An 11,766-nucleotide genomic window follows, 5' to 3' on the forward strand; every position below is an offset into this window, starting at 1 on the left:
ATTGGGATGTTTGGGGGGAATTCTGGACTACGAAGAACTCCCAAGCTGAGCAGAAAATGCCTGCTGGGGAGACATAGGGGGGTCCCGGTGGCGGCTTCCGGCAGAGGCAGCCTGGAGGGGCAGAGTGAGGAGATGGAAATGGGGGGAGCTTTTGGGGTTGCTGGGACTCCCAGCAGCCTGGGGAGGTGGGGGACCGAGTAGAAGGGGGAGGCCCAATCCAAGCATGACCCCCAGCAGCTGGGACAGGGGACAACTCCCGAACACCACAGGGGAGAGAACAGAGATGGGGAACTCCTGGGAGGCTTTTTTCGGGCTGAATCTTGGTGTCTGGGAGGTTGTTATGGACCCCAGATGGCCGGTGACTTGTAGAGATGGACTTGGGCAGAGGGACCTTCAAACTCAATGTGCTCATCCCTTGTTTTCCACCCAAACCAGGATTTCCCAATCCCAACGCTTATCAGGATTGAGGTGGAAGTTGTGAGGAAGAGGAAGATGCCCCAGGACAGCCAGGCAGGTGAGGAGGAAGTCAGTGCCCCTTTTCCCCTCTCTCCTGCTCCATCTCCCAGCCCAGCCCGGCCCCCGGCTGCAGGACAACCCCGCTGCCGACGCCGTCCTGCCGGGGACGCACTGGGGGGGATCTCCTTCCCCTTCCCTCTGGCACAGAGGAAAATCCCATCCTCTCCTTGTCCTTCCTCCCCCAGACAAGGAGCTGAGGATGGAGACCCGAGAGGACAAATCCCTGCAGCAGAACCTGGTGGAAGAGGCCGTTTTGTGCAGTTCCACAGCACAGGAATCCAATGGGGTGGAAAAGGCCCGGAGATCCCTCACGAGGAGGGGCTGTGAACGCAGATCACGGGGATCTGAGGAGGGAAGACCCACCCTGTGCCGGGAAGGCAGCCGGAGATCCAGCCGGGGCTCTGAGCTGGTGGTCCATGAGCAGCCTCAGGATGGGGAGAAGCCCCACAAGTGCTTGGAGTGTGGGAAGAGCTTCAGCTGGAGCTCCCAACTGATCAGGCACCAGAGGATCCACACTGGGGAACGGCCCCACGAGTGTGGGGAGTGTGGGAAGAGGTTTCAGATGATCGACACCCTGATGCGTCACCAAGTGGTCCACACCGGGGAGAGGCCCTATGAGTGTGGGGAGTGTGGAAAGAGGTTTCAGTTCACTTCCAGTCTCCTCAGGCACCAGCGCACACACACAGAGGAGAAGCCGTTCTGCTGCCCTGACTGCAAGAAGGGATTCAGGCAAAATGCCCATCTTGTCTTGCACCAGCGCATCCACACTGGGGAGAGGCCCCACAAGTGTGAGCAGTGTGGGAAGAGCTTCAGCCGGAGCTCCCACCTGATCCGCCACCAGAGGATCCACACCGGGGAGAGGCCCCACAAGTGTAGGGAATGTGGGATGAGCTTCAGAGAGAGGGAGAACCTGATCCAGCACCAGAGGACCCACACTGGGGAGAGGCCCTACGAGTGTAGGGAATGTGGGAAGAGGTTCAGACAGTGTGGCAGCCTGATCTGCCACCAGAGGATCCACACCGGGGAACGGCCCTATGAATGTGGGGAATGTGGGAAGAGCTTCAGACAGAGATTCAATCTGATCAACCACCAACTGATCCACACTGGGGAAAAGCCCTACGAGTGTTCCAAGTGTGGGAAGAGGTTTCCCACCAGCTCCACTCTCTTCCTGCACTATCAGAGTCACACAGAGGAAAGGCCCTTCCAGTGCTCCGACTGTGGGAAGGCCTTCAAGCACAACGTCAGCCTTGTCACCCACCGGCGCATCCACACCAGGGAGAGGCCCCAGAGTGTCCCCAGTGTGGGAAGAGCTTCTCCCAGAGCTCAGCCTTGACCCAACACCAACGGAGGCACCGGTAAGGGAAGCCCTGCGAGTGCCCCAAGTGTGGGTAGAGCTTTGTGACCCACATTCCCTGGGATCCACCTTGGGAATCCACCTGGCTGCTTCTCCTTCTGTTTTGGCCTCATTTTTCTTCTGATTCATCTTCATCCCTTAAAAACAACCCAAACAGGGTTAAAAAGAAAGAAGTTGATCAACTGTGTCTGTTGTCCCACCATTTCACAGGTGTTTGAGGGGGAATATAGGGTTTGGGGAACATTCGGGAAGATTTGTTGGTTCTTGGGGTGTTTTGGGCCATGTTCTCCATCTCTTTGCACTCCAGATGCCAAGGGGGATCGATCTGTTACCTGAAAACAACTCAATCCCACTGAAAACAAGTAAATCTTATTCCCAGAAGGGCTCAATCCCACCTCAAAATGGCTTGTTCCACCTCAGAAAAACTCAATCCCATGGGAGATGTATTTGATTCCACAGGTGGCAGAGTGAGATGGGGTTGGAAGGTGTTCTGTTTTCGGGCAAATTTGGGAGAAAACCTCTGAATGGGGTCCCTCCAGAAAGCAAATTTAAGTGGCCTCTCCCCCATCTGTTTTGGGAAATATATTTCCTTGGAGAAAAAGGGTAAAAGGCTGGTTTTTTAACAAGCAAACTATCTACAAACATAAAAAAGGTGAATAATATTAAACAATAAAACCTCTCGCTGTTTGAAGAGATGGCAAATCCAGAAAAGTCCTTTTCATGGAGTGTAGCTCAGCTCACTCAGTCTCTTATCAGTTCCTCCTGTGCTGGAATGTTCTGAGACTCAGGCCCTAGTGGGCCACAGCCTTGAGCTCCCGGTGTTTGTCTGGGTTCTCAGTCCACAACAGGTTGGAACAGATCCAAGAAAAAAGGCAGAAAACAGTCTGGGCAACCTCTCTGCCTCAGCTACCTAAAAGCTAACTAAATGGAACTAAAACTAAAAACTAAACTAAACTAAACTAACTAAAAGCAAAGGAGAGCTCTGTCCTGCTGTCTGTCTGTGCTGCAGATGACAGTCTGGGGAAGTGTGCAGGGCAGTGAGTGCCATTTCTGCAAACAAACTGCAGCTCCTTCCCCCCCTTGGCTCTCAGAGCCAGTCTTGAAGGTGCAGAACTTAATAGCCAGCAGAAACAGAACAGACACCTGGGGATCCAAGCATCATAAAGTCACCCCAGGTCAGAAGGAGGTTGAGAGAAGTGGGATCCACATTTGGAGAGGTGGGATGGGGATTGTGTGGGGCTGGTTGGGTGGGCTGTATTTGATAGGAAATCAAACTTTCAGAGTTCCTGATTTGTGTCCCATTCATTTTCAGTCAGGTGCAGCTCTGTTTGCAGAGTGCCGCTGTGGCGCTCGAGACGGACGCACGACGCAGCGAGGTTCGCACGGCAAGAGCAATATTTATTGTTCAGGAGTTGCTTTTTGATGGTTGACCCTGATGGGCCGGAACCTTGGTGCCCCCCAGCCACTGACCAATATCTGCCCGCGTCCGCGCTCCTCTGCAGCCGAGTCCCTCCGCCTCTCCGTGCCCTCTCTCCCAAAGGTGTTTGATTTCCATTCTTTCACAGGAACGGCCTTATCGACTTCAGGGCTCTGGGAGGCTTCGGGCCAGCTGTTCACCAGCATCATTACGGACCCAAAATCCCCCCAGATTCCCTCCAGAGACCCCAAAATTCCCACTTTTGGACCCCAAATTCACAAATACTCCCTTCAGAGACTCCACGATTCCCAAAAACCTCCTATAGAGAACCCAGACTTCCCATGTTGGGACCCAAAATTCTCTATAGGGACCCCAAAATTCCCAACAGTTTCCTATGGGAACCCCAAAAATTCGCTTTGAGGACACCAAAATCTCAAAAAGTCCCAACAGAGATGTAAAAATTCCCATGTTTGGACCAAATACTCAAAAAAACTCCCTGTGGAAACTCCACAATTCCTAAAATTTTCAATATAGGCCCCAAACTTCCCAAAATCCCCTACAGATTTCAAAATTCTCTTTAAGGACTCCAGAATTAAAAAATTTCCTTGTGGGGACCTGAAAATTCCCAAGAGACCCCAAAATTCTCTATAGGAATCACAAACTTCCCTATAGGGACCCCAAATTTCCAAGAATTCCTTGTACAGAGCCCAAAATTGTCAAAAATTTCCTTTAAAGACCCCAAAATTCCTTTATAGAGATCCTGGACTCTCTATAGGCTCCTGGGGGAGCCTACAGAGCCCCTATGGATGCCCCAGACCCCCTTTACGGTTCCCCAGATACTCTCCAATCCCCTATGGATCCCAGACTCCCCTAAGCGCCCCTGAACCCTTGCCAGGCCCCCAGAGACACCTATAGATCCCTTGTAGATCCTCTATAGATCACCTATAGATTTTCTGTAGATCCTCAGTGTATGGATGCTAACTGTGAGCAAAAGCAGGGAGTACAGTGCCTGTGGAATAGCAGGCCACATAACTTTCTCAGTCTTGCCTGAGAAAGTGGCCTGATAAATCATAAAGAGGAATGAAAACAATCCTTAGAGATAGAAGACAGCCTTGCAGGTGCTGTTTGTCAGTTTCTTGTTTTCTTACAAGAGAAGGTCGAGGGGTGGTGAACGCCACTGACCAGTGACGGTGATGTGTTAGTTCCCTGAAAACAAAGAGTTTTACCTTTCTGTACTTTCACATATCGGTCTATAAAAGAAGATCTGGGGTAATAAACCTCGCTCTCTTGTTCAACGCACAAGAGAGTCTGTGTCGCTCTTCTCACCGTTCCTAACAGAGCACCACCAGTGCCTACAGACTCTGTGAGTACATTCTCCTCCTGTCCCTTGTGCAGAGCAGGCAGGGGTGCCCAGGGCTGTCCTGCAGAGCAGGGTCCTGCAGCCCAGGGCGCTGTGCTGGGGCAGGGACTCTGCTGCCTGCCAGGGACAGCTCTCAGCCGGCCCGGGGAGCTGCTCCCAGCGCTGGGGAGAAGCTGTGGGGGGAAGGAGCCACCCTGAGCAGGGCAGAGGCTGCTGCTGAGAGGGGCTGGGTGGGGCAGGGCTGCTCCCAGCTCCAGACCTGCCTGGGCACAGCTCCAGAGGACACTTCCCAAAGGAAGGTAAGCCTGGGATTGCTGTCAAGATCAGGAGATTTCCTGAGACTGTTTTCAATTTCTTGCTTTAAGCAGGGTGGGAAAGTTGAGATGATGACAAAAAGATTTTTGATTTTTATACGCTTTTGCTGTGGTAGAGTTGTTAGAATGTTGTTAAGTTAGTTTATGTTGGTAGTTGATAGCTTGAAATGTATCTTTTCCCCTATTTTAGTTGTGATTTCCCCCCTCCCCGCTTCTTTTTCTCCTAACTGTTTACTGGTGTCAAGTTCCCACGGTTACTGAAGTTTTTCTCCTCAGCTCCACTGCAAGAATGGAGTGGAGGGGAGACCTTGCTGGCATTTCCAGCTGCTTGAAGTTTCTTTAGCCCAGGAGACTCTTCTTTCCAACACGGGAGTTTGTAACTCTGTTTTTCCTGTCCCAGAATGCCTCTGAGTTATGGAAGCCGCAAGGGTATTCTTGCCTTCCCTTTCTTTCCCCCCTGTGAAAAACGAGGTTCACATAATTTTTATAGAATTTAAAAGTTTAATAAAAAAACAATTAGGAGAAAAAAATAAAGTATACAGATACGGCCGGATGTCTCTGCATTCAGCCAAGAGAGCACACCTTACTGACAAAGGATTGTCCTTAAAAAAGAACCCTACTACATATCCATAAATTCTCATACATATTCATACATTCTTCTTAGGATCTTTGGTGTTCTTCTGTTTAGTTTTCTCTTGCCCCCTTCCCAATAGATCAATCTTCTTGGCGCCATCGAGATTTACATTCTCTGATACCAGAAATGCAATAAATTCCTCCCCCCAGAGTTCTGGTCACTGCTGTCTTCGTCTGGATAAGAGAGTTTACAAAAGGAAAAAGAAAGTGTCTCCAGCTATCTTTTTCAGTCTTTGGGTTATACAGACAAAAGTAGTTTTTATTTTAATACTATGTCATAGCTTAACATATATTTATTATACCACTATTTCTAAATTTCATCAATAACAGAAATAAAGAAAACTATATCAATACAAGAAAATTTCTCATTCTTATACACATAACATTCATTTTAATATTTGCGAAAAGCCAACAATATATGTATCTATAACAATCCCTTTTCCAGCTCCTCTGACCTACTGAAGTATCCTAAAATAGCCATAAAAAATCCCTTAACAATGAGTAAAAAATCCCAGAAAATTAAAAAAAAAACCTTCCCTAATCCTGTTAATATCTTTAGAAGTCCTGAAGAAAATCTCAAAAAAACCTGCTCAGCCTTCAAACCCTGCCTGTTGCTCCCTAGTCTGCAGATGTCATCCCCATCTTTTTGCAGTGGGTCTTGTCCTCGAGGGTTCTGATGTTGTCCTGGTGTTAGCATTCAGGAACACACATAATCAATCACAAATGATTATATGAACGTGCTTTATTGAAGAGCTCTGGGTGTCAGGGGTACACATCCCCAAATCTGACCCCATTTGGTTTCGAGCTGAACATATTTTATACTCTATCGTTATGCAACTTACGTATTAATTATTAAACTTACATTGTTCTATTGTAAGCATTGTTTTTACCCAAGCATGGATTTCTCGTGATCCCCCCCAGCCCCCTAACATTATTTCTCATGTTCTTTAACCAATAATTATATCTAATCACATCTAACAATTGTATCGTTTATCATATATTGATTACACAGGTGCAGTTTCACATGATCTTTAGCAAGCACAAGGTCTGACATTTCCCAGTGCCTACTTTTCCCAGGGCTTTCCAAACCTAACTTTCTTTCTAAGTCTCCAAATGTTCTAAGATTTTAGAACCTTTTATTATCAAGGGGAGAGAGAGCGGGGAGAGCAGGGGAGGAGAGGTTGGAAAAGGGGAGGGAGGGAGGAAGAGCGAGGCTCTCGTTACAATCCTATATGCTTTCCTAGAATGAATATTCTAATTCTTAGTAACCAATCACCATGAGACACACCCACTAACGAATTTACATACAGCCTATGCCCTTCCCCATATTAACATACAGTGTTGTATTTTAAACTCTAAAAAGCTTTACAAGTTCTTTCCTTGCTTCTTGACCTTTGGATTCTCCATCAGCAGAAGGGCATTGTTTTATCAGCAGTTTTATTTATTCTCCTTTAGCTGGCTAGGCTATTGTTCTTTGGTCATATAGTAACCAGTACTCAGCATCTTATGACTCAAAGCAAGCTTTCGTTTCTATTTCAATTCTAGGTTTCATATTTTCAGAATCTTTTGTTAAAAATCATATTCACAAGGTTTCCCTGTTTCATCTTCCCTCAATGCCGCGAGCCAAGTTCAGAGGTGGCACCTGGCAGCCCAAGGGCAGCCAGAGCCCAGGTTCCTGCTGATTTTAGTCTGAGAAATCGAGGTGCTGCCTCCTAAAACTGCAAACAGTGCAGGGTTTGTCCTGGCCTTCCCCAATCCTCTCCCGGTTCCTCACCAGCACCCCCATTCCCTCCCCAGTGCAACCCAGTGACCCCGGAAAAATGGAAGGTGTTTGAGAGGAAAAGGAGTTGAAATGGAGGGGAAAAAACAACTTTTCCTTAATTATTTTATTTTTTTTTAATTAAGGGGGAATCCCTTTTCCCCTGTAATTTTAAGGGTTTAAACTGAAGAAAACCACTCATTTTTGTGATTTGGGCGTGTTTTGATGGACAGGGAATCACCATTTTGCATTATTTTCCGGTTTAAGTGAAAGGGGAAAACCTTTGTGGTGCCATTCAATGGATTTGAATCGAGACCCCCTTTTCATCAGGTCAGGGTTCAAATTGAGAGGGAAACACGGTTGTCTCTGGTTTTGAAGGGCTTCCCTTGAGAGGAACCTCTATTTCCTGTTTAATATTTTAATATTTTCCCGTTTTATTTCCCTGTCAAGGGTGGGAGGAATGACGGGTATGTCTTTACAAACAAGCTGTGGGTCTGAAACTATCACTGAGAGATAAAAGAAACAATGGGATGGATTCCACTGATTGATGAAAATCCCATCACTGACTGATGGGAAAAGATATTTGCCTTTACAAACAAACTGTGGGACTGGATATTGAAAGATGAAAGACGCACTGAGGAAACACCATAAATTCCATAAGAATTAAAAATTAAGAGCGAGGGTTATACATTTGAGGGGAATCTTTGGTATCAGGCATTTGGGGAAGTCTCGACCTCTCAGGTACCTCAGCCTATGGGGAAAGAGAGAGGGACGTGGCTGGGAAATTCGGATAAAAGGGAGGCTGCGCCCTCAAAAATCGAGAGACCCCAGGGGAATGGCCCATGGCCTCTCCCTTTATTCGAATAAAGTAAAAGGATTCCTCCGTCCCCTTTTTGGACATAAACCTCTGGTGTTTGTGGGTTAATTTTCCTGACCAGGGGGACCCTTCATTTGAAGGGGCTTTCACAGGAGGAAAATCGCGGGGAGCGGTGGCACGGCTTGCGGAGAATGAGGGGCAGGGTTGCCAAAAAGAGAGGGCTATGGAAATGAAATGGAATGAAATGAAATGAAATGAAATGAAATGAAATGAAACGAAATGAAATGGAACGAAATGAAATGGAACGAAATGGAATGAAATGAAATGAAACGAAATTAAATGGAACGGAATGAAATGAAATGAAATGAAATGAAATGAAATGAAATGAAATGAAATGAAATGAAATGAAATGAAATGAAATGAAATGGAATGAAATGGAATGAAATGAAATGAAATGGAATGAAATGGAATGAAATGAAAGCGGCCAGGGAGAGGCTGCCGGGAGGGATGTTGATGGAGATTTGCGGGGTTCAGGGGGTGCGGCGCGGGGGTGCCCCTAAGGGCGAGAAGATGTAGCCAGGGTTGGGCTCAGAGCGTGCGAGGGTCTCTGTCAGCGCTAAGCTCAGGTGTGGTGTCTGCTCTTATCAGTTTAATATCTGATGCGTCCTCTCGATGAGAGGACTTCACGTTAAACGGATTTTTGGCCTCGGGAGTTGGACCCGGAGCTTGGTCCCTCCGCTCCGCGCATCGTCCCGGGAACAACAGATGTACTACAGCGACACGGAGATCTGTCGTGACTCTATCGCGACATCAGCCACGCTCCGCACCTCGCTCCCTCCACTCCCTCCCGGCATCGCGGTGCCTCCGGGAGCGATGTCGGGGAACTCTGAGTGGTGAAAAAATAGAGCGAGCAAGGAGATGCTGATAATGACAGCAGCGAACACGGCTCTGTGATAAAATGTCACTGCAGACTGCAGAGAAGGCGGCGCCGCCGGCTGGGGATCCCGCCAGCCCTTCCTGCTCAGCTCGCACCCGGAGCATCACCTGGCCCGGTCCCTGCTGGCCCGGGCGGCTCTGTGCTCGGGCGGCTCTGTGCCCGGCGGCTCTGTGCCCGGGCGGCACTGTGCCCGGGCGGCTCTGTGCTCGGGCGGCTCTGTGCCCGGGCGGCTCTGTGCTCGGGCGGCACTGTGCCCGGGCGGCTCTGTGCTCGGGCGGCACTGTGCCCGGGCGGCTCTGTGCTCCGGCGGCACTGTGCCCGGGCGGCTCTGTGCCCGGGCGGCACTGTGCCCGGGCGGCTCTGTGCCCGGGCGGCTCTGTGCCCGTGCGGCTCTGTGCCCGGGCGGCTCTGTGCCCGGGCGGCTCTGTGCCCGGGCGGCACTGTGCCCGGGCGGCACTGTGCCCGGGCGGCTCTGTGCTCGGGAGGCACTGTGCTCCGGCGGCTCTGTGCCCGGGCGGCTCTGTGCTGTGCTCGGGCGGCACTGTGCTCGGGCGGCTCTGTGCCCGGGCGGCTCTGTGCTGTGCCCGGGCGGCTCTGTGCTGTGCCCGGGCGGCTCTGTGCTGTGCCCGGGCGGCTCTGTGCTGTGCCCGGGCGGCTCTGTGCTCGGGCGGCTCTGTGCCCGGGCGGCACTGTGCCCGGGCGGCACTGTGCCCGGGCGGCTCTGTGCTGTGCTCGGGCGGCTCTGTGCTCGGGCGCTCATTAGGGGGAGCGTTAATTAGCTGGTGCTGCGGGTGGGCGGGGAAAAGAGCCGAGTGCTGCCGGAAATTGCCGAAAGCCGGGGCGAGAGCGCGCGGCCGTGCCGAGCGGCAGAGATTGGCAGAACGCGACCGAGGGGGCGGGGAAATCCGGGCCGCGGTCTCTGATTGGTCAATCGCCTCCGTGGGGCGGGGCGAGGCGTGCCGGGCTCTGTGGCGCCGGAAGTGCGAAGTCAGACGCCGAGATGGCGGCGGCGGAGCAGGTTCTGTGCGGAGTTTGCAGCGCCTCCGCGTCCCGCTACACGTGCCCGCGCTGCCACCGCTGCCTCTGCTCCCTGCGCTGCTACCGCGCCCACGGCGCCTGCGCCGAGGCCTTTTACCGCGATCAGGTTCTTGAGGCGTTGCGCGCTGAGCGCTGTTCCCCTCCGGGCCCCACGCCGCCCGGGCTGCGCGAACTACTCGAGCCCGGGGCTCCAGCGGGGCCTACGGGCCGCGGGCTGTGGGAACAGCTCAGCGAGGCGGAGCGCAACGGGTTCCGGCGGCTGCTGAGTTCCGGGGAGGCCGCGGCGCTGCTGCCGCGGTGGCGACCGTGGTGGTGGCGCGGGCGGGGACGAGTGGAGGAGCTCGACGACGGCTCGGGGGCCGAGGAGGAGGACGGTGAAGGTCGGCCCGGCCCCGCGCCGCCCGTCCCGACCTCGGTGCCCCCGCTGAGTGCCCTCCGCGCCGCGCCGCCGTCTCCCTTGGTGCGGTTCCAGCTGCCGAACGCGCTGTTCGGTTACGCCTTCGCGCTGAGCCTGCACGGCGGGGACGAGACGCTGCTCCCCGAGATTCCCGACGCCGCCGTCGCCGCCTCGGCCGCGCTCCGCGACCGCCGCCCCTTCACCAGCACGGCCGAGGCGCTGCTGAGCGCCCGGCAGGACGCCCGGGCCGCGGGGCTGCCCCTGAGTCCCCTCGGTGACAGCGGGGCGCTCCTGGCCGTGGCGCAGCTGCTGGAGGGTCGCGACAGTCGCGACCCCGGCGCCGACGTGGCAGCGGCTTTGTGGCACCTGTGGCGGCTGCTGAAGGCGGGGGCGCGGGCGCTGCCGTCCCCCGAGCGGGGCCGCTTCCGACAGGCCCGTAGGAAGGTCGGGTTCCTGCTGAGCTGGAGCCGGGGAGCCACCGAGGAGCTCGCCCAGCTCGCCCGGGAGGCGCGGGCGGTTCACGCCGAGGTGGCCGCCGAGGAGGCGGTGGTGGCCCAAATCAGGGAGGGGCTGGAGAAGATGTGGGGAAGCCCCCGGCCGCCCTCCAGGGAGGAGCGGGTGGATGGGGCGCTCTGGATGGTCACAGACGGGGCCCGGCCGCTCAGGGAGGCGGCCGGGGAGGTTCCCGGGGGTCCCCGGCCGGCCCCGGGTGCCGGTGCTGACAAGGGGGGGGCGCAGGGTCGGCGGCTGATCGAGGAGCTGGACTGAGATGGGGACACCCCAAGGAAACGCCCCTGGGAGAGAATCCGCTGGTGAAGGGACGGGACTGGTGAACGCCCGAAGGAACCAGGCCTGGGAAAGCTGCTGGGAAGGAACAGGACCGATGAACGGGCAAGGGAACCGTGCCTGGAGTGACTCGCGTTCAGCAGTGGGACCGGGGAGATCCTGGCGGAGGAGACCCCGCTCACATCCAGCAAACCAGTCCGAGGAATGATGGCACTCAAGGAACAGGACTCGCTGAGAGAGGGGATTCAGGAGAGAACCCGCTACTCGGTGATCCAGACTAAGGAAGAGCAAAGGAACCAGACCCAGAATTGTAAGGGCCAGGACTAAAGAACATTCCACAAACAAGTGCTGGGACCTTCACCAAGGAGTGGGACTCGTTAAGGACGGGACTAACGAGTGGTGAAATACCATTAGGAGAGACCCTGAATTAATTAAGGC

General features: G+C 53.3%; 2 protein-coding genes and 1 pseudogene across 2 annotated transcripts; all 3 read left to right on the plus strand.

The window, feature by feature from the left end:
• Positions 1–300: 300 nt before the first annotated feature.
• On the plus strand, positions 301–4,586 carry LOC111942265 (uncharacterized). The gene is given in 4 exon segments (XM_086865917.1): positions 301–514; positions 702–1,802; positions 1,805–1,871; positions 3,183–4,586. Coding segments are annotated over 4 exon segments (1,398 nt in total). The 5' UTR covers positions 301–402; the 3' UTR covers positions 3,301–4,586.
• Positions 4,587–8,773: 4,187 nt separating this feature from the next.
• Positions 8,774–8,946, plus strand: LOC111943422 (U2 spliceosomal RNA; annotated as a pseudogene).
• Positions 8,947–10,101: 1,155 nt separating this feature from the next.
• ZNHIT2 (zinc finger HIT-type containing 2) lies at positions 10,102–11,446 on the plus strand. Its single transcript, XM_086865922.1, has one exon. The coding sequence runs from the start codon at positions 10,108–10,110 to the stop codon at positions 11,308–11,310; it is 1,203 nt and encodes a 400-aa protein (XP_086722048.1). The 5' UTR covers positions 10,102–10,107; the 3' UTR covers positions 11,311–11,446.
• The last annotated feature ends 320 nt before the right edge of the window (positions 11,447–11,766 follow it).

This window comes from Cyanistes caeruleus, chromosome 30 (genome assembly GCF_971803275.1).
Source record: "Cyanistes caeruleus chromosome 30, bCyaCae1.hap1.1, whole genome shotgun sequence".
NCBI lineage: Eukaryota > Metazoa > Chordata > Aves > Passeriformes > Paridae > Cyanistes > Cyanistes caeruleus.